The sequence below is a fragment of the Haemaphysalis longicornis genome, unplaced genomic scaffold (genome assembly GCF_048455015.1).
Source record: "Haemaphysalis longicornis isolate Haplotype H1 unplaced genomic scaffold, Haemaphysalis longicornis Haplotype H1 scaffold_213, whole genome shotgun sequence".
Taxonomy (NCBI): Eukaryota; Metazoa; Arthropoda; class Arachnida; order Ixodida; family Ixodidae; genus Haemaphysalis; species Haemaphysalis longicornis.
In genome coordinates this window covers 46991-69701 of record NW_027526299.1, presented here as the reverse complement: position 1 = coordinate 69701, position 22711 = coordinate 46991, and the positions used below count along the sequence as shown (strand labels likewise).

Below are 22711 nucleotides of genomic sequence, written 5' to 3'. Positions count from 1 at the left end.
GTGTCGAGAAGGGGTCGTCATTCTACTCCCGGCAGTCACAACCAAAAGAGCAAGCCTCCGGTACTAGTTTGACTCTCCCGTACAAACTGGCGCTCGTAGCCGAGTGGGTAAGATGCCAAACTATAACTTCGTTGATCTACCAGACACTCGTTATGATCCTGCCGGTGCCGATGATTTCTATTGTTTAACTATTATACTGGGTTTTGTGAAACCTTCGGAATTAACGAATTGGTGTTACAAACAATTGGGTATTAAAAGGCGAGCAATGGTGTCACCGCTTCCTTAATTGGGTGCGCTGATAGATGTGGGCAGTCAACTCAAGCGAGCAAACAACCCCACCGAATCTACAGGGCACAGGTGACGTAGGGGGTGGCCGTCTGATGTGCGGCTTTCGCCGACCAGAGCGGTAAGAATGAGTCAGAGTCTTGAACGAAGAACAACAGTGACTTATATTTGGACATGCAAAACACTGTACAAGCACGAAGACAAGTAGCGTTAACGAGAGGTAACTCAAAAACGAATACAATTGCGGGAAACAGTTCAAATACAAAAGGTACAATTGGACAGGTGCAATTGAAATTGAGCTTTGAACAGGAATATTACTAGGTAAAAGAAGTAACTAAAAGAAAGACAGTTCTATGCATATGAGAGATAGAGTCCCACAATATTCACCGACCGGGCCGGACGATGCACCGCTGTCGGAGGCGATTCGGCTACCTGGAAAGCGTGCCTTCGTCGTAGGCCAGGCCGCCTGACACGATCACGGTTATTCGATGCCCGGGAGTACGTTGGAGTCCTCCATGGCGCGGGTCGCCGATGGTTTGGTGCAATCCCGACGTCCAAACGTAGCTAATTTGCTTCGGCGCGGATTCTCTTTTTATAACTGCCGGCGCGGAGAGAGGGGCATGACACACAACGCGCCAGCCGCCGCCGAGCGCCTAACTTCCCTCTTTCTCCCTTTTGGAATCATCGGCGCGCCTTAGCACTGGCAAAGCTACGCTCGCCCTCTCGAAAGAACTCGAAGCTTCCGTGAAAACTGAGCGGCGGAACTTTTGTTTTGGTATTTTCTTGCCGGCGAGCCGGCGAGTGGTCGCGTTACCGCCGCTTCGTTCGAGAGAGTTCCAGTATTTTCTCGGTGGGAATAGAACCGACTTGGCAAGGGCGCCAGTCGACTGTCGTCTTTCGTCGACATTTGCAACGAAAGGAGCAGATACGCGGCCATTTTTTTCGTGGATACTTACAGATTTATTGATTGATTGATAAATCTTTATTTGCGAGCATGAGGCGCAGATGTTAGGGCGCCCGCCCGGTGGAGGGCATCCTTACTCGCGGATACCCTGGCTTCAACTGGCTGTCCGGGCCCTCGTCACCAGGTTATTTTATTTTACAGATTATTTTAGGTGTGTGCACGTCTACTACGCTCGTGAGTATAATTACTATCATCATCAGCGCTATTATTATCAGCATCAGCATCGCTGCCCTCATCGTTATCACCGTCTTCGTTTCCGAACATCCCAACATTCTCTGTTCCTTTCTTCGTCACTTTTCTGACCTCAAGCCCTCATTTCGTTTTACCCGTTTTAGTGCGCAATATTTCCCATTTGCATCTACCAGCGCGTTGTCGGGTACCTGGGGTAATGGTGGCCGTGGTGGCCATCAGAAAATGGGGCATACCCACTTGGGCAATTGGTCAAGGACAATTCGTTTTAGACGGGAGAACCAATTAGGCAAGACAAAAATAGAAGCAGAGAAAAAAGGACTTGTCACCATGAAAAAAAAACGAAAAAAAGAGTACAGGAGGGGAGTGGGAATAAAATATAAAAAGACAGGACCTGATCTGAATAGTTCTAGCCTGTGACTATTGTCACTTCGCCCTCACAAGGAACCACTGTCCATCCAGGTGGCGCCTCATGCCTTCCGCGCCCCAGTGAGCCCGCCTCGTGTAAGACCCCGGCGGAGGCGGTCACGAGCGCTGTGCGTGGCCTGGAACCGAGTCTGAGGTCGGCGAGGGCACCAACATGGCGGAGGAGGACGCCGAACAACGCCGCCAGGAGAGCCCCGTCGACAAGCGTGAGTACACATCCACGGCCTGGTCGCCGCGCGTTGCGTAGTCTTCCTTTCCCCATGCTGGTGCCACCGTGGCAGCACATACGCTGTCGGCTAAATGGAACGCACTTGTTCGGAAGCTGTCTCGCTTAGTGCCCTGAAACCGTTCTTTTTGCGAGCATTATGATTCGACGAGTGCATAGGCAGGTTGCGCTGTCTGGCGCTGAAACGGGAGCACCGATTCCCATCATGGGGGTTCGCGACTTCGTTTCTGCTGTGAAAGATGCCATGCTCATCACGCCCTCTGTTCTTAACATTCAATTTCCTTAATCGTCGGCGCCCTGTCCGATATACAAACAGCCATGCTTACCACGAGTCAAGCAACGGGCACTCACACAAAGAAGTCACATTGGGTGACGCCATAACAGGAGCAGAGATGAACAGTTGAAGTGCCGCTGATTACAAGACATTAGTCTCTGTTATTGCAGCCGAAAAATCACATTGTAGATAGTAAAAAAGGCAAGGAGGAACCGATCATTCATCGCGGTTGTCTGTCTTTATACCTCGTCTCAGTGTCAGCCCCGCAGACCATTGGCACGGCACGCTGCATGCAGTTGGTGAAAACTGGTCGAGAAATCACCACTCCTTTGTCGATGCCATAGCTTGTGCTAAAGGCAGCTGTATTAGCGGAAGAGCTGAGTTCACAGTGGCCTCTGTCCGGTGCAGGGTGCCCACATGTACCAGAAACGTCAACATTTTCTCGAGACGTCGCAAGCTGCATGGTCAAAGATAGCACCGAGCTTTTGTTTTTCCGCAGGCCCGTCCAACGGGCTGTCTGGGTGCGTGTCGGATGTTCTGAGTCATGCTCTGAGCGTGGATGGGAAAATAGGAGCGGTACTGTTTGGCGTAGCAGCCGAGCATTATGGTACGTTATTACCTGGGAAATTCGGGAATACTCTCATTGGTATGAAACGACCAAATCTAACCCACATCTTATAATATAACGGGAAACGCAAGTTTCATGATGTTAATGGCTATTAATGGCGAAATCGCTTTTCTCAGCTTTGAAGATGATTCCGCGGTGTGCCATTTAACGGATTGCGGTTTCAGTGTATCCCAATATACTGCAAATATTTCCTTAAAATTTTTGTTCTGTCGCCATTATCATAACTTCTGTTACTGCTGAAGAGACATTGATATGTTTGTTTGACCGCATTATATGGAAAGCCGTTGCGGCTGAAGGATGCGTAGGTATTTTTGATTAGCCGCATGAGTATACTGTGCGCATCTTCTTTTGCACTATTCTGCAGCCTCTGCAAATAAGCGCGAAATAATCGTTACGTTCATCAAATCAAGCGCGACCACCAGGCCGACAGGAACAGCTATGCTTGCTTAAACATTTGCACTTTTGCTCTTCTTAACTCTTTCATGCCCTCTTCATTCTTTTAGCAGAAGACTCGCAAGATGAGAGGTAAGTACGAGAGCTCACGCTCTGCCCTTTATTATTCTACTGTGCACGGCATGTTCATAGCTGGAACCGTTATTCATGTTAACAAAATATCGCATCAGTATAACTACTCGTTTGTCATAACCACTGCATATATCGAAACTCTGCAACGCTGAGACGTAAAATTCGCTCAGTCGAAATCACAGAGAGCCGCACGTTTTGGAATGAATACACGTTTTAAAATCAAATTGCGCAAAGCATCCATGACAAAGGAGGGCAATAGAGCTCCTTTCTTCCGGGCCCTTCCTCCGTTATCTACTTTGAGCAGTGAATTTTTAAAACGCGCTAAATTTATTCCTATTTTAAAAAAAATTCCGCAGCGGCAAAATTTTAAACCTAACTCATTCTGCTCATTACACGTCGTCTTTGTGTTTATCTCGCCCTCCATTTCACTTGCCCCTCCCCCCTTTCCTCTAAGTACAGTCGGGGATACAAGTTTAGGAACTGGTTTCGCAGCGTTAAGGCTATGTATGCAACAATATACCGACAGCGATTTCACGCAAGGATATAGATCATTATGCGCATTGTAATACGTCGCTTACGCGTAAATTGAACTCATGCCCCACCGACAATCCAAAAGTGATATTTGGGCGATAGGTACCCGGATCGCTAACTTTTTGTTTCCGGCGGGGCGCACTTAAACGTGTTGGGGTATCTACATGTGGAATCTGTACAACAGGATTAAGACAAAGTGGAACTAAATGGTTGAACAAACATCTGACCACCACTATGGGCCCTTTTTTAGCGACCCAGAGTGGTTGGGAGAAACCGACCCGACTGGTGGTAACCTAGCAAAAATAGTATACAAGTATTTTTCGCCTGATCCAAATTGCATTGTTTCTTCATGTACTGCTTGTACTCTGATGCCACGAGTACGACATTTTGTCACTTCGTTGACTGTAAAGTTGACAATCACTTAAATTATCCGCTAATACTACTTTATAGGGTTTGTTGTGTAATGGCGGACCCCTGAAACCCTCCCTCTAGCAATAAGAAGGCGCGATAGAGAAAGGGTGGGGGGGGGGGGGGGTGAAAGTTAGCTATATTATTATATGACAGTTGACGGAAGATAGACACTTGCGCACGATTGTGGCTCAACGAAACACTACGCGCCACAGAGGCAGCCCTATCTTAGAAATAGCCCCAGCTGTGCACTTTTATTTCTGTGTATTTTAATTTAAACTAACGAGCCTTAGTAATGGAGAGAAATCTAGCGCCTCTTTGTGCCCAATTGTACGAATAAGGCACAGAAGACAGTGAATGAAGCTCATGTAATATGAATCCCGACAGATCAGCTTTAGAGGATAGTTTTCTTTAGGACTTCGTATTCGCGCTACTCTTGTTCTTGATATGTGGAGAGATATTTAGGTACCATAGCGTTCCTACCGCACCTATTGTACGCGGGTGTGAATGCGCCCCGATAATCCGGTGCGAAACATTGCGCGAATCGTTTCGGTCGGCCGCATTTGAAACTACCGGTTTTGGTCCAAAATGCCCTAAATTTCTGCGAGAGCTCGCTCTGGAAGCGAGCTTTTGCAAAACGTTTCCACCCCAACCGGTAACTACACAGTCATGACAGGAGAGGCGTCGCTCAAAGCTGGACGCGAATGAAGTCAGAAAAAAGGGGTTACAAAAAATAATGAATTAATAATTTTAACGTAAGAGGTGGGCGACATAGTCGTGGTGCGAACTGCTTGCACGAACTTTCGCTGTTGTTCAGTTATAGCTGTATGTGCACTATCAGTCACAATCGATGCGACCAATGAGAATGCCATAAACTGTACTGCGAATCGGTGACTGCTAACTTTCGGAGAGATACAGATTGCCGTAGGTAACGTGCAACTGACGTTGGACAATTGCCAGTTGCATGGAATGGTCATGTGGGCGATTGCAGCGAGTCCGGCATGCTATCCGGCCGGCTGTTTGCTGTCATCGCGGGTGCTGTGTTCATGGCGCTGGTGGTTATCTTCGGCGTACCTAAGGAAGACAAGCAGCCCAACCTCTCAACCGCACGTAAGCTGCCGACCTTTCTACGAACTGCGGCAATGCCTTCGCTGTAACACAAACGCATTAGTTTCAACCACATCGATACCTGGTTCGCTTATAATAGACTATAGGAAGTTTTCTTCTCTCATAGCAGGGAAGTTTTCGCATGCTAGTCGAGCGAGATGATACGGTCAAGACTATGGTTTACCTCATAGTAAGGAGCGTGAGTTTGGGATTTGGCGCCGCCATTGTGAACATATTTGGAAATACGCTGCAGGGCAGGCGGCCGACTGCAAAAATGGCGGGAGAACTTAAACCTACGCGTTTGGAGGTGTCGCATGCAAGCTGTTCGGCTGTCAACTGCACAAATTAGAACGGGAACTGGGCTCAAGGAACGTTTCTTTCATCGGGGTCATGGTTTTGAGGCTGGCGGTAAAGCTGAATCACATGGCATGTAACGTCAACCAAAGGGTTAATTATATTCCTCCTGTGGGGATGGCTGCCTTCGAAACGTTGGGTATAAGCAGTTATTTTATTTGTGCGAACGAAACGGATTGAGAGGCATCGAGCTGGTCAAAGATCTTTGGTACACAGTTTTACCGCGCTAAATAAACGTCGGATTGGAAAGCTCCCTTGGTTCGATTTAATCGCGCGTAATCGTGAAGGATTGAGTACAGTCGTCCGTGGTGTGCCCGTTCTGCTTCCTCACGCCGGAGCGGCCGTTTGGGGCGCTGCTGTGACGAGGCGGACTGACCTTAGGTTTGGCTCGAACCCTCTTATGCAGGCGCGGTCTGTACGATTGCTACTTTTCCAGAAGGCTTTAGCTGTGACCACCACCTCAAACGCGCATGCGCAATCGTAGTAGTTGTCTAGCGGCACTGGTATATAAAAGCCCAAATGAAAAGTTTGTAGGGGGTTACAACAAGCTCAACGGTGCAAGTGCGGTTGCATTTGTGCGACAGGTTTTGCTGACAGAGTGACTGTATTTCTTGCAAACTTCCCACCGGACATACATTTGTTCAATTGAAACGCAGGCTCGTACGAATTCGTGATCCAGTTTCTTCCGAAAATCCGCCATTTTTATCGCTTTAAAAATTTAAATTGGCTCCCCCAGAGATTTACGTGTTGATTTTTACAATGAATTTTAGCTAAAACATGCCCATATCTTCTATTCCATACAACGGGGACAAAATTCATACATTCACTCCAAGCCAAGGAAAACTACGTAAGCGTTGTTGTTGTTTCATTGTGTGAAACGTCCTTTTTTATGCTACCATTTCAGACCGGCAAGAACGATGCCCCAGCTAGTCTTTCCAGAAAATAACCGGTTATTTATTTCAAATATGTATGTCTCATGAAAGCTGTTTTGTACGGTGCTTTTTTTGTTTACGTGTAGGCTGCGCTTGCTTGAAGTTCCGCGAAATTCGAAGCGCAAGTTTTTCTGTATCCGCACGTTATCTCCAGTCGACTGAAAATATTCCTCAATGTACCTTGAAACGGTACCTTTGCTCAAGTAGGACTTCATGAAAACAGATAAGCTAACCAGAAAATCTGGTTTGATCATAACGATAACGAAGATGATGATGATCAGGATTACATCTCCTTTCTTCAAAGGGTTGATAATGTAATAATACGAGTATTGTTACTGAAAGATGGGGATGATGTTGGTGGTAATTGGGATGATTGTTCTGTACGCAGGTCCGGGTCTCCCTGCAGTCCCCACCGGTCATCCAGCAGGTTAGGCCGCACCTTTAATTAACGCATAAAGAGAGAAACAATTGTGCGGAGAACGACGCGTTTCTGCACGTGTTTTCTTCCTTGGAAAAGCAGTAGGGCAGTGGTCAGAAACACGCATGAAGGCTGAAGAGCCGGTCTTCGAGATGAAAAAGAAAAAAACCGTACGGAAATGCGTCGTTCACCCGCACATGTTTCGCGCTTTGCTTCGAACGGGTGCGAACGAGTGCAAACTGTCCGTTTCAGGGTGGCTTCGCCTTGCTGTGCACAAGGCATAGGAGTAACGGTTTTATGATATTTATATTAAAACTTTGACTGTTTCTTATTTACGATACCGGATAAGATGAAGCTTTACATGGTTGTGCGCTCGTTTAAGCAACTTTCCGTAATAGAATATCTTTTGAGGTACTCACAAAAAAGATCAGTCACAGCCTTTTCATGCAACTGTACTCCCGGGTAGAAGCTCATGTACGGACAGGAGACCGGAATTCCCAGTTTTTTCCAACTCCGCGGTGAGCTAATTGTGACCAGTAGCTGATACTGCAAATTGAGTCGTTTACGCGATCAGTAACGTTTTTTCTTTAAGATATCCTTATCAGCCTGAGATTTCAGGGCGTTTGCGTATACAACATGAGCCATTGATCACATGCACCTTAGACGCCTGGAACCCTCCCCTCCCCTTTTTTTGCTGTTTTAAGTAGTTTTAAAGGGACCAGGCAACACTTTTTTAAACCTGTTTTGAAATCTTAAACGCTTGCATAACGTAGTCACCCAACACACCCAGTGCTAGGATTAGGGGGTCGTAAAGTACCTCAGCCAAAAATTACTGCTCTATGCCCATCCAACGCCGCCTGCATAAACATTGCCTAACGCGTGAGAGAAAAATGGCCAAACAGCCACTCTCCTGTTGCTCTCTCCTATCTTTCCTCGCTCCGTAGCCTTCCAGCGTGCTTTCGTGTCCGCCAGCCAGCGCCGCTTCTCGGAAACTATGCAAAATAGTGGAAAGTTTGTTTAGCGTTCCCGAGGCGGCGCTCCTACGCCTTCTTGTTTTTCCCCATGCCTGTCTGTTTTGGTCTGTCACTGATAAAACTTCCTTTGACACGAAGCAAAACCCCTTAAGCTGCCGAAGGCTGATGCCGGCTTTGCGCTCTTATCTACTCGGATCACAGGCCCTGAAATTTTCTGAGTGGGGCATCCCACCTCTATCCCCTCCGCATTTAGGTATTGTTTTGACCCCGCTGTTCACACTCCGCATCAGTGCGCACTTCTAAAATTGAGGACTGTACTGTAGAACCGCCCGGACAGCGTGGCGGGATCCCAGCTGCTTATCCTTTTGTTTCCTATAATTTTCTGAAGTTTACAAGCACGTGATATTATTGGAAAGTAATCGTAGAAGTGAGCGCCTGAACCAAAAACGTGCGCGCAGTTTTTTCTTCTCTAAATACTCCGGAAAGAAAAAATATCAGTAAAATAATGGCTGCCCCATCCGAAAATATCGTTTTTCTGTTAGCTATATGTCTACCCGACAATCAGTATGTTCTTACACTATTTCAGTCCGCCTCCGTCTTTACCTTTGGAAAAATGCAGCAAGTATGAAGCGAGCGACACGTTGAACGAGATCCCCAGTGCGCCACAGAACTAGCGCCCCGTCGCGGCTAAGATGTAAGCGAAACGGCCCTTGAAGCCCAACTGGCAAGCTGGCAGACACACGTCGTAGAAGTGGGTGCAGCGTTCGCGACTCGCGAGCAGTGACGTAAGGCGAGATGTCCGCCGGCACGCGCCACATAGCGGATCAGTGCCTGAACTAAGCATCCCTACCCTACCCATTGAAAAGCGCGCGACGCGTCAGGCAATGTTAATACAGGCGGCGTTGGCCCATAAGATAACTTGTAAACTCGCTCAAAAATTCTCTTTCCGGTATTGACGTCCTTCGACGGCTCAAATTATGTCACTAGGACCATGTAGCGGCTCTTGGCCGATTTTTCTTCAGTTGTAGCAATGAACGCTCTTCGATAGCAACTTTGAAAATAAAGCCACAAAAACAAAGCAGAAACGGAAAGCGTATCTGGTGCGACGAGCAAATCACGCCTGCAGTGCCGCTCCGTGCTGGCGATAACTATAGCTTTCGCAGTGGTTTCAGACGCGAAGGAAAGAGTAAAAGCGCTTATCGAAAGTGTTGCAGGGTCCCTTTAAACTCAGCGAAAACATGCATGCGTCCTTAAATTATGAGTTTATTAAGGTAAGAGTGCTCCCAGAATAAATTTTCTGCGTGCACTACTCTTAGGATTCCAGCGCTAGTGCAGGACTTGTGACCAGTCTATTACTGGCAAGAAAAATTGAAATAAGGCTTTATGCTAGATTACTCACATTTATCCTATTAGCAACGTTAATGCGGTCTCTCACTCCAGCGCAATGAAACCACAACACGTTGCACCGAGCATTTATGGCGTACCTGCATAGACACTTGGGTAAGAGATTTCCCAGTTCTCCGCATTCCAAAGGCTCCGCGTTCACCCAGGGTCATTGCATCTTTCTTGTTTGACTCGAATAATGTCAACTTGAGTGTTTCGATGCTTTTAGTGTGGGTTGAGAAGTGACTTTTCATGCATTGCCAGTTCCAGGGGCCTGGTACGGTTTCCCGAGAGGCTTCGGTGCTGCTGACGAACAGCGCTCCGGTAAATGGTCATTCGTTTTTTTCCATTGCATACACTCGCAATTGCAACTCTAATTTCTTGCTCCGTTTTTTACAGCCGTTCAGCCAGAGAAGTCCAGCAACCCTGGAAGTGGAGGTAAAAATTTCGCTCCTGTAAGAATGATCTCGTACGCATGATCCAATATGCATGATTTTCAGGCGATCTCTTGAAACCAACTAAGAGATATTTGCGGAGGAGATAGGTGTTTCCGCGGGAAGCGGCTCCCGTTACCGTGAGATTACGGCTTACTACTCGGTGACAACTTAAGAACGGCACCGGAAGTTGCCGCTGTGCCTTATCACCGTAGCCGGATGTTTCTCCGCGCGGCGCAAGGAGGGCGTTACTGGGAATATATTGAACATGGCGTGAGCCGTTCCCGTGATTTTTTGGACTTAATATGCTTATAAACGACTCCAGTGACGACAAACAAACTGCGTGAGACAAGACAGACGATATCACGCATTCATAGCAAACCCATTTCAAAACGAGCGCGCACTGACGTCACGGGTCCGGCGCTTTGGCGGAGTGATACACTACATGAGGTGGTGCCGTTCTTGAGTTGTAACCGGGTATAAGTTAAATCGTTCCCTCAGCACCAGAAGTCCGGATGGGGGGGCCTTCAAAGGAAGTTTGTGGCGCCATTCTGTTGGCTAGCACGTTATATTTGTTGCTACTCGCAGTCGATATGTTGCACATCCAATGGTTGCATAGGAACACGTTACTCATGCGGTATAGCCGCAAAATGTCGTTTTCGGTCTCTTTCGCGAACACCGACCAAGTGTCGTTTTTATGCTTGACACGATTAAACTTTAAAAAAGGAAATTCATTGCCCATTGGAAGAGTATCAATTCTATGCCTCCCTTGTATCCCTGGCGGTACTCATACTTGACGGCGACAGCACCTTTGGCAGAGACCAAGGCGCGATCTAGTGGTAAGTTTCTTGTGTTGAAAAAGGCCCGAAATAGCACTGGTCGGGTAGTTCGCTTATTACCAAGGTGTCTTGGCTATATAGAAATGCTGAACGTTCAGTGGAGTTATGCTTCAGCCGCGCTGTGTGAGTTAAGCCCTATGTCCTGAACGTGAAATATCTTTAAAATGACGTGATTACAGGGATGTCGCGGCGATTGGCAGCCTTCTGTCTTGGTCGCATCAATAAACGCATTCGCTAGCCAGTTAAAAAAAGAACTGACGATTTTTATGCTCCTTAATGCGAAATTTTTGCGAAGCGCGAACTGCAGCCGTCTCGGTCACTGCGCATATCTGCTGCGTTTTAGGAAGTGATCGCGTCATCATCGAACACACGGCGGCGTAGGCTACTCTGCCGTTATCGTAAAAATTAATTCGGAGCCCTCCACTACGGCACGCCTCATAGCACGTGTAGCGTCGGCGCGTTAAATCCCACAATCAAAACTCTACCGTTATCTCGCAGCGCGTAGCCGACGACGAGCAAGTTGCAAATCGTGTCTGAACCTCCCACCCAAATGTAACGTAGTTTGAATGAGCCACGAATAGATGAGGGGCTCTTGACTAAAGTACAACAGGGAGGGCGCTCCTCGGCGGCGAAGCACGGCGAAAGTGCGAGGGTTGAGGCAGTGAGAGAGATGACGAAGTACCAGCGGGTGCGGCCCTCCCTCTCACACTTCCGGCAGATGTCCCGACAAGCATCTCGTGCAGGCTCAGTTACTGCCCTCCCCCTCTCACTTTCAACACTTTTCTGTAGCGTCGCTGTCACCATCTCCGCCGCCAAAGAACAGTAGCGGCCACCAAAGTGCTGCCCGCACTAGAACACCACCGGAAAAGCAAAGTAGAAACGCAGGGCGCATGTGATGCGACGAGAAAATCGCGGGGTGCCGCACTGTACTGGCGGTAACTATAGCATTCACAGTGCTGCTAGACACGAAGGAAATAGATAAAGCGTTTATCAGAATTCTTGCAGGGCTCTTTACTTGTATCCGAGTATAAGGCAAAAGCCACCCCTGTTGACTTGCAGGCGTGACGCTCACCACGAGACCACTGCTGTGCGTAGTGTCGCGGGCGGCCACCCAGCCGATTCAGTTCCCGCGCAGCCACTGTACGCACATCGTCTACCAGGACGTCACCTTCAACCAGGCTTCCGCGACTTTTACGCCAGTGAACGGTGAGTGTATTCACACTGTAAGGTCAACAACATAACAGACCCGACCTTTGCGCTTCAGTTCAAAGCGAGTGACCGTGCTTGTTTGGGTTGCGTACCAGGAGGTCAATCGCAGCTGTATTCGCTGCGTATTTAAAAACAACGTCCCACTTCAGATACCTAGTCAATTTGGTTGCTCCACCGGTTGCGTAGCTAAAATATGTCCGTGGCTTAGATCAGTGAACCTTGGAAAGCACAAGCTTGGCCTACTCTGTTTGAGTCTTGGTTTTCCTTGGTTAACATTTGATGTAGCTGTATTGCCGACCATGGCTCAAAGACGTTCGGTCCCGTCCAATGCTCAAAGGAGGAGGCCAGGCCTCGCTTTCATTCGTTGCGAACGCGGCGTTCCTCTTTCATGGCGAACGCGGCGTAAGACGAGTCACGTAGCCCGAGACGACCCAACGGCGCATGCGTGGGGCGCTCCGGGGTCGTCCACATGCGGGGACGCTGCAGGGTCGGCGGCCACCACCGCTCATGGCTGTGCAGAATGACTGGAAACGGGACCTTGTGCAAAGCGGCGAAAGCGGGCCCGGCTAATCACGCGATGCGCTTTGAGGGGTGTCTCAGGAGGTATGTCTCCGGACAAAATGTGAACTTGCACATCCGCGACGAAGCCGCTGGACGAAAGTAGTAAAGCTTTGCTTTAAACGTCCTATAGAGGTACGCTTAACGCCGTCCTGAGGTTTAGAATATACGGTGAATGACGCTGACGTACATCTACCGCATGACTGTAATCGGTGCTGTGCCTCCACGCAGTGCAAATTGCGTGTTTGCGCTGCATAGTGTCACAGCGCTGCCCAAATGTTTGAGATTAGTGGTGTACTTTACATCGTTATTCGCTGAAATTTTCTTTCTGGCTACACGGATCTCTAAATTGAATGCATATCGCTGAAGCTGAACCGCAGGATTGCCCCAGAGTGTCCGTGCAGAATTAACCCAGGCAGGCTGGTCACCACGTGCTCCAAGACATTTGCCTCAAGTGCGATCGTTCTCTGTGGGGCCGCTTGATGAAAATAGCGCAGGCGAAAAATGCTGATTCTCAAACACAGTCATGCTTCCTCTATCTCGCGAAGTTTGTAAATGAAGGCGTTAGCAGTGTAAGCGCACCACAATAAGAAATGAGGCTCATATATTGGCAATCACACGGGCCGTGCTAAACGAGTACCATTGGTTAGTCTCCAAGATGAACTAAACGACACGTCGCACCGCATTCAATCTTTGGAGTTAGGGGGGGGGGAGTTAAGCATAACAGATCACAACGCGGGCTTACCGTTCGTGCCTGCTGGTCCAGAAACTGAAGCTATCGCAGCTATTCAATGGCCCGCCGTTTTTCACCCATCCCATAACACACTCCCGCACGTTGGGACTACGGTGATCTACGGCCGTATAACGCCTTCACGCCTAATTCGGTAGCCTCCTCTCGGTATCCGATGGTGATTGTATGTCATTCATCTGCTTGACCTACCCGATCCCTCTGCCTGCTGCCGCCAAATTATAACTAAAATGCTGGGAACCGACTACAACTAATCCACAACGCAGTTTTCTTATGCACAGTGTTAACCCCATTGTCCGGTCCATTGCTGGTCAGTCCGACCTAAGCCTTTTTTAAAGGGGCACTGACACAAAAATTTAGCATCTTGTTTTTTTCGTTGCGATAAGTAGCTAGTGACCTACTTATAACCTGTAGAAACCTCATTTGCTTCAGCGTGCGACGGTTGTTTAATTAGAGGCATTTTCAATGCGGCCAGTCGCAGTTTCGGTTTCAGCGAGTGCCGCGAAACGATGTATTTTGTGGATTTTGTGTGAACAAAGCTGACCACGTGACCGTCGGAGGGATATCACAGTTACAGAGCAGAGCCGCCGTAGCACTGTAGAATCCGCATCGACTGCAGTTTCTGCGAATGCCCCCCCGTACTGATCTCGTGAGGCGCCTAATTAAAAAGCGACCGTGGATGTGACGCAGGCGCTGCGAGTGCAAATGCTACCGCGGCTAACGAACGACGCGCGACGCTCGAGACGGTGGGTGGCAAGACGCGCGCTGGGAGCAGCCGGCCGGTCTGCCTACAGGTCCGCCTACAGATGTGTTCGGCTCAGCACTGCGGCGGATATTCGAGTGCCGCTCTCGTAAGCGGTGCAGATGACAATTTTTAATGCAACCCGCCATCGCATCATTAACTCCTTTCTCATGTAAGCCACTATGGTCGGGACTTGGGGACAATTTCGTGCAGCGGTAACAAGCTATCACTCGAGCTACCTGCGCCGGCCTGGGCCACTTCGCGGCCGTGGCCGCCGCCTGCACAGCGACCGTGCGGCTAGCTCAGTGGGCTTTTCGTGCCTCCGGCGCGTTTTCGCATCCAATGGTAATAAACAGTAATAGAAACAGAGTGCCTGGAATCGCTGTAGAACTTTGGTCGCGGCCAGCTGCCCGATTAGCTGACGAAATCACGGCGCCTCCGCCGCCAACGATCGGGTCGTTCGTTCTCGAGAGCAGAAGCTCCGCCCTCCGGCTCTCCGATTGGAGCGGCGAGCTGGGCGAGCCCGCGTAAAACGCCGGTAGTGCGGAAGCGGCAAACACAAACTCGTGACGTGTTTGGATGTTGTTTATTTACAATTGCGCGTGGTCCTCTGCTGGCTGCTCGGTTGCGTTTCGCACACTTCAAAATTGATTTTAAATATGGTCTAGGCTGTATTCGCCGCTGATATTTTGCAGATGATGTATATGCGTTCCCACCAATCTATCTCCGACGTTATCTCGCCTTCAAAATTTTGTGTCAGTGCCCCTTTAAGGTTCCTACCAAGACCTGATGGACGAATGAACTACAAAAATTATAGCCGTTCCACTCAATGTGAAAGCTGTCGGAAGTGCAGAGCAGTGATTCGGCATAGTGGGCTGTGGCGTCGTTATCCTCTCCCTTTTACTGCCCATCACGCTCTTCGCCGCCCTGTCTCATTCCTCACGCTCCCTTGCCTGCCACCCAGACTGGCTTCTGAGCGCACCTCTCCACCCAAGACACCCTACTCCGCCTCAAAGAGGATGTGTACAAAATTTCGAGCTGAGGCCAACAGCGGGCTATTTTAGCCCTAGATTTAGAAAAGGCCTTCGATCGCGTTGCTCATGCCCCCATCCTCGACACATGGGCATCAACGGGGTGCGGCCGCTGCATGTACGGCCGCTGCATTCGAGATTTCCTCTCGAACCGCACTACCGCTTATTCGATTGCCGGTTCACAGGCTACCCCTTTTTATCTCACATCAGGGACCTCTCAGGGCTCTATAATCTCACCCACTCTTTTTAACTTTGCCCTGTCATCACTGCCCCAGCGACTAGCCAGGATCCCCGGCCTCAACCATTCCATCTACGCGGATGACTTTACCCTTTGGGTGAACTCCAGTAGTCAGGCACATATCGAGGAAACCTTACAATTGGCCCGCGACACCATCCTCGACCATGCATCTTCCATCGGGCTTAACATATCAGCATCTAAATGTGGCCTTTTAGTGGTGTCTAACCGACGAGGCCCCGTCCCGGATCGCTTTTTAATACAGCTGTCGATTGGCGCAGCCTCCATACCACTTTGGGCCTCGCCCTTACCCGCAACGGATCTGCTGTTCTTCAACTACAAATACTTCACTCCCAGATCTCTCAGGTCTCTTCGCCTCAAGCGCGTTTCTAACCGCACACAGGGCCTCAAAGAGCCTCACCTCCGCGTTGTGGACTCTATCGCGAGATCTCGCGTCCTGTACACTGTGCCCTACCTCCGCCTCTCACTGCCCAGACAAACCACCTTGAAGGAGCCCTCCGTGCCCTTTACCGTTTGGCACTGCATTGTGCCGCTACACAAAGCGTCTTAGCCCTAGGCATTCATAATACCCTCGAGCAACGGATCGCATCTCACCTCCAGACCCACCTCGAGGGCTTAAAGCTCTCGGCTTCAGATCGGATGATTCTCACCCTCTTAAACTACCCAACAGACAGTCTTCCCCCAATCACTCCAGAACCTGATCCTTGGTCCTTCTTTCCAAACTTAGTAATTGAGCGTATTCCTCGCCACATGCACCCTGCTCACAATTTGGTCCGCAAGAAACAACGCACAAAAGCATTGAACAGGCGCATTAACAGAATGGTGCGGCAATCTACTTCACGGACGCCAGTTTTGACCCCACTTCTAGAGATGGTGCTATCGCCCTGCATAGCCCTACCCGATCCGTAGACACCATTGTCCACTTCAAAAACACCCCAACTTGTACAACCCTGGAATAATTCTCCATAGCCGCCGCCGTCGAATACGCTGTGAAAGTCAAGCCCCCTGCCACCCCAATTTTCATGTTTAGTGACTCGCATGAGGCGCTACGAAATATGTCTCGATACACCACACACCCTCATACCTCTGACACCCTCAACTGCGCCATTCGCGCCCATCCTCCCCACAAGATAACGCTAGTATGGGTACCCGGCCCCGCCAACTTGGACGGCAATGCTCGAGCACACGAGCTTACCCGTGTAGGCTCCCCGGGTCCGTCCATGTTGTGGCCACATGTGTACCACCCTGCCACTTAAAAGATTTCACATCTGTGCGCGCTATCGCGCAAGCAGGCAGTGTTTCCTGGTCTCCCAGCTCACCCTCTTCCGTGAAGCCGCATCTGTGGTCCGGAAAGTAGGTGTACCACCCTGCCACTCAAAAGATCTCACATCAGGCACGCCGGCAGCATCTCTGCGCGCTATCGCGCAAGCAGGCAGTGTTTCGCGGTCCCCCACCTCACCCCCACCTCACCCTCTTCCGTGAAGCTGCATCTGTGGTCCGGAAAGTACAAACCTCCTCTCTTATCACTCCATCCCGCATCCACTACATGCATGGCATCCTCTCGCGTCCCACTTGCTCTACACCCAACTGCCCTTCCTACCCATCAGTACACCTTTACTGGGAGTGCCATCCGCCAGACCTACCACCACACCTGCGTTCCCGCATCGCTTCCTGGGAGGACTGGTTGAACCCGGGTGCTGGCGTAGATGTGAAATCGACGCAAGAACTTCTGGCGGCCCACTACCTTTGTGTTAGTGCGGAGCTCTGGGAGTTCAACGGACCAGCCGTCTCGTAATGAAGAAACTGTGGCACGACGGCCGGGACTAGGGCTGTTTAGAGAATAAAGTTTATCTCTCTCTCTCTCTCTCTCTCTCTCTCTCTCTCTCTCTCTCTCTCTCTCTCTCTCTCTCTCTCTCTCTCTCTCTCTCTCTCTCTCTCTCCTGGTGATTTCAACGGATATTCCTCCAGCGTACTTCAAATTTCCCGCCTTCGTGGTGCGCGCGCGCCCCCTTCCTGAAACTGCGCCAGCCGTAGTTCTGCTCTTTTTGTGCTTGCTTTGCCCCCCGCACGTGCCGGCATTGCACTGTCACTTTTTTCGCTTACTATCGTAAAACCCAACAGAACGAGCCTTCCTAGCTAATGAACGCCGGCGCTGACGGTTAATTGCGTATATTTTGCTTCAAATGTACCTTCAGTTTTCTTTGCTCTAAGCAACCGGAAGATGTATGACAAGCGCCAGTGGTTCACGAGTTTGAAACCCTTACGACTATATAAACCGCTTGGCTTTCGAAGCCGCTGTGGGACGCCGCGACGACGGAACGTCTTGGCGCTCTACTTGGGTCCAGCGAGCGAGCTACGAGTCTACGACGACAAGCCGAGCCCCTGAAGTGCTCTGCACTTAAAATTTGAATTTAGAAAGCCCGCGATAGAAGGGGTTGTAAATATCTGGTAGCAAGAGGACATCGTCCTGCAGTACACGGGAGGAGTTGACGACAAACCTGGCGTATACACGCACGCCCATTATCACCATCTTCGGGTTCGTTTGGAACACTATTCTCTTGAACAACTCCTAGACAAGCTTCTGTGTTCGTCTCAGTGTTCTGAGTTTTCATTCTAACGTCGTGAGTTCTAACCCTACTGCTGCTTAATTTTCTTCGGAAAACACTTTTTTTTTCGCTGCAACATTTTCCTGTCGGTGAATTCTGCGCATTTTGTTGAGAATAAGGACAAATTGGCATCTTTCAGGTCGGTTTAGGCTACCAACGCGTTTATTAGTTCGATTGTTCTAAAACGGCGCGAAAAAGAAGTAAACCTAGGGTGAATCAGTGCGGCTAGGTTCTTTAAATACGTGGACACGAATGGGCGCGGATGATGATGGTGATGATAATGACAATTATTACGACGACGATGATGATGATGAACGTGTTTCCAGAGGCGACGTTCGGTGCCCTGGGGAAGCTGATCGGCGTGACCAAGCAGAAGGTGCTCGTGGCGGTAACGGACCTCGAGTCGAAGCGCGACGCCGACGCACGCAGCTTGGCCTCGGCGCTAACCACATGGTTGACGAATGTCAAGTTCCATGGCGCGGCCGTGCTGGGCATCGACACGACCTCCGACAAGTTGCCAGATCTCGAACCGACGTTCAAGGTACACAGAAGCACCACTGTTCCTCTTCTGAACGGCTGTATGATCCTGTATGAGGCCAGGGCACCCTTAAAGTTTAGTGTATGTGGGAAAACTCTCCCAGCAATATACTAGTAAAGCGAGGCCATGTGTGTTTGTGTGTGTGTATGTGCATGTGTGTATGTGCTCTTACAGACGCCTTTAAACATGCAGCATTAACCGTGCCGTCACTTTTAACTGTTTGTCTGCACGTCTAAGCCCACCGCGGAAAGCGCATTGGACCAAAGCGGGCCCTATATTTATGCAGGCGATCCACACCAGCTTGGCACGAGAGAAGTTGGAGTTCCTGGCGGCCGTGTTCGTGCGTGACTGGGACATTCCCAGTAACCTAATCGTCGGCCGTCTGGCCGCGATCACGCCGTAAGTAGGGGCTTTGCTTCCCGTTAGTGCTTGGCCAACGCCAATAAGCTGAATCCCAGAAAAAAAAATCACATGGCGATTACTATACTTCCTAATGCGAAATTTGTGCGCAGCGCGAACTGCACTCTTCTCGATCACGGCAGGTCTGCTCTGTCCGAGGAAGTGATAGCGTGATGATCTAACGCACGCGGCGCGCGCTACTCTGCCGTTATCTCGCAGCGCTTCCCATCCGCCGAGCATGTTGTTGCAAATCGTAAGTGGCCCTCCCGCGCAAGTGTCACGTGGTTCGGATGAGCCACAAATGGAGGAGGTGGTTTATCTGGTGAAAGTGTGAGGGGGAGGCATTGAGACACAACGTTACTAGTGAGAATTACTGAGCCGTGGCGGTGCGCTGGAAGATGACGCCTTAGTAGCGCGTGCCTCCCTCCCCCTCACACTTTCGCCAGTCGCTGCTGCACCGTCTTCTTTCTGGTGGGGTGACCATTCGCACGCGGATGCCGCCGCCACCGCGAGAGCCTTGTACCGGGCGCCGAAATTCTCCGCTATAAAATAGCGGGACACGCAAGAACCTGTGCCTGAGGTCTCCGGACAAACGTTCACGACACTTATCGTGGAATCTTTGGGAAGCTAATCCACCGCACATTTTCTTACAAGAAGGGCGGAAGACTCAGCAACAAGAGAGATCTCGCGCTTGTGTGTGTGCTGCAAGAACAAGTCTCAAGGGGTCATTGACTTAAATATTAGGCTGGATAATGATAATACCTAGTACTTCATTTTTATACTTTGTCACTGCGGACGGCAAATTAAATGCACAGAAGACAACATAATTTCTAGAGCGAAAGCTCTACTGCGCTATATCTTTCGAAAGCATTCATCCCGTCGCAATGACCTTCAGCCACCGGCGCGCAAGCTGCTCCTTCCTTATCACCTCCCTTGCTCGGACCTTTAGTGATGAGGTACCACGTGACTATGAGATGGTGAAATGACTGCGTTGTCTGTGCCTTATCAACCAGGAGCGATTGGGCCGTGTGTGCGTCCGGTTCAGAGCAAGCAAACTACACGACTAGGTGAGCGTTTAATGACTGACATATGAAACCACGCGCTGACTCAGTTTACAAGGACGACTACTGGGAGCACAGGAGCGCGCTGCTTTGCTGACTGCCTTCCTGGCGCCTTGTTCCTCACAGTCTCGCCATCGTTGGCGCTCCAGCCGGGCTGTCTGTACATGCCCTTCGGCGTAATGAAAGGATGAACCTAATCATCCTGCGGACATCGTTAGACGGCAGGCTGTGAAATCTCAAGGAAAGGCAAACATTCACGAAACACTCTACATAGTCTTTGCTTTCTCTCGTGATAACTAGGTCTAGAAGCGTTAGCCCTGCGCCATTCTTATCGAACAAGACTGGAAGCGTACACTGTTAACGCGGACTTCCGTCCGAACAACAGGGACGCGCGCGTGCTGCCGTTACCTTTATCTAGTGTGTCCTGTCGATTGCCACTGTACTTAGCTATGTCTATACACCTAGAGTGCATAATAGACCCGGTTCATCCAGGATTCAACTCGGCTTACTCCGTTTGTACGCAGCCTCTTTACTTTTGCTTGCTCGACAAGGCGCACATACGTGTCTACAAAAGCTCCCTAGGCTTCCTTGCCTCGATCTGGCCCTCAGTGCAACCAGTGGCGCTTCTGGGAATAAACGCGTGTGACCTTGATCGAGATTTGCGGCGGCTTTGGCGCTAGACATGGGTGTTGCGCACCACGACGTTGTGGTTAATAATTCCGACGAGCCGCTTATGAGTTACCTCCCGGTTCGCACCCCCCTCCTCCTGGGAGGCAGACGAGGAGGCGGCAGTCACCAACTGGCCGGCCTGCACCATCATAATCGCTGAATACAAAACGTCGGGTCAAAAGTTCGTTCGAAGGCATATATCGCCGCTTGCACTCGTAATTATCTCAAAAGGTCCCTAAACCTCTTCAGTGGAGTTTATCTGGACCCCGACGCATTCTGACCTTGGGGGGAACGAGGCAGCTCATGACGTCGCTGATAGAATGATAACGTTTTATGATTACGCCACTTATTACAGCCTCACCCACGCGCGAGACCTTGCTTGGCAACTTTTCCAGACCGGGACTCTCCCCTGCAGGGCGGTACTTCATCACATTCATTCCTCTCTGTACAGCTCACCCAATTTACCCGTGGGCGGTATGCGTACCACCGGCCTCACTGCATGTGGCGGTTTCCCGTAGGATCTCTAAAGGGATTGGAAATCCCACGGGTGTTTTCTCGTTTCGCCTTCATCGGAAAAGCAGCCGGAGTCGAACCCTCGTCTTTGGGTTCAGCAGCACAACACTTTGGCCACAGAGCCTCCGCGTTGGGTTTGCATCAAGTTGTCAACAACGTGACCTAACAACGCGCTAGGAGAGAGCTCATCTCGATCATAAGTGACGTCCTTCGTGCAGGCATGTGGACTACTTCGTCCTGGAAACGCACTACCACAAGAGCTACAACGCGTGCCACACCGCGTACACGTCGGTCTTCTACTCCTCCGGGCTAGCTCCTTCGCCCACCTTGCCCATCGGACAGGCACTCAGCTGGATGGCCAGCCTGATGACGGAGCAGCGGCAGTACGTCACCAGCTGCTTCTCCATCGGCCTGGGCGCCGTCATCTACCGAGGCGCAGACCGCACCCCCGGGACCTGCACCGCCAGCGACGTCACTTCCTACATGCAGGTAGGGAGCCCCCTACGTTCTCAGTACTCTACGTGCTCATACGGACTCCCTCGCGCAAAGCCTCTGCGCCAAGGTGGTTACATTCGGTTCCCGGACAGGTACAACCACGGTAATTCCGTGCGCACCCAGCGTCGGAATGCTCGGCCCGCCGCGGAGGATATGGTGTTGTGCTGTTTAATCAACAATGCATCACTTGGAACACCCCTTCTATTAGAGTGTTTTAGCAGTCCGTCTGTTCTGTCGTGTGCGTAGTCACCGTGTTGACCGGGACCCGTCTGGGCACTTGGGCATTCGTCGCGGTAGGGGGATTAGTTCTGCGGGCCGGCCTTCGCCATGTCCGCGCATTCGCGACGGTGGGAGGCGCCTCATCTCCCTTCCTCCTCGCCTTTCCGCGCGCGCAGGCGCAGTCGCGTCCTGGTCAACCCGGTAACTACGTACAGGACGGAACAGCCGGAATGCTAAAACTCTCTATTGTTTCTAGCTACCGCTAAAACAACTCCGCTATTCGGCCACAGTAGCGCTTTGTTTTGATGCGAACGGCCTATATTTGAGCCCCAACGGTGGTAATATTCCTCGCCTAGGACAGTATATTTTTCCTGTGAAATATTCTTTTAGTTTACGTATACAAACAATATTCGTGAATAAATTAGGTTTACTATCTTTGAGGCCAGTTTAGGGGCTATCAGTACGTACTATTAGCGTTCTGCACAGCTTCAGAAGTTCCGCGCTTGTACCAATCTACATGGGTAAGAAATATCGGGCCAAGGTGCCATGGCTGCAGACTTACTTTCATTGAGCGGGACAGTTATCTTGAGTGGCCTGGTTTATTATTTTACTACCGTACAGTCTCCCCTGTGTTTAAACACTTCAACCGCTTAAAGCAGGAAGTGATTTGGTCCTCACCCTCAGCCGAATTTGCCGCAATTTAGTTGAAACTGAGATATAATATCACAGCAGACTTGTGCAACTTTGCAGAATTGCAACCTAAGGTCCAG

At 50.1% G+C, this 22711-nt stretch overlaps 1 protein-coding gene across 1 annotated transcript in view; it reads left to right on the top strand.

The window, feature by feature from the left end:
• Positions 1-18348: 18348 nt before the first annotated feature.
• Positions 18349-22711, top strand: part of LOC144172455 (uncharacterized) — a gene marked incomplete at its 3' end in the record, with an annotated part of 50712 nt that continues 46349 nt past the window's right edge. The window contains exons 1-3 of the mRNA XM_077701157.1: positions 18349-18588; positions 18872-18984; positions 21446-21716. Of these exons, the coding sequence (XP_077557283.1) occupies positions 18349-18588; positions 18872-18984; positions 21446-21716 (624 nt within the window). The remainder of the gene's footprint in view (positions 18589-18871; positions 18985-21445; positions 21717-22711) is intronic.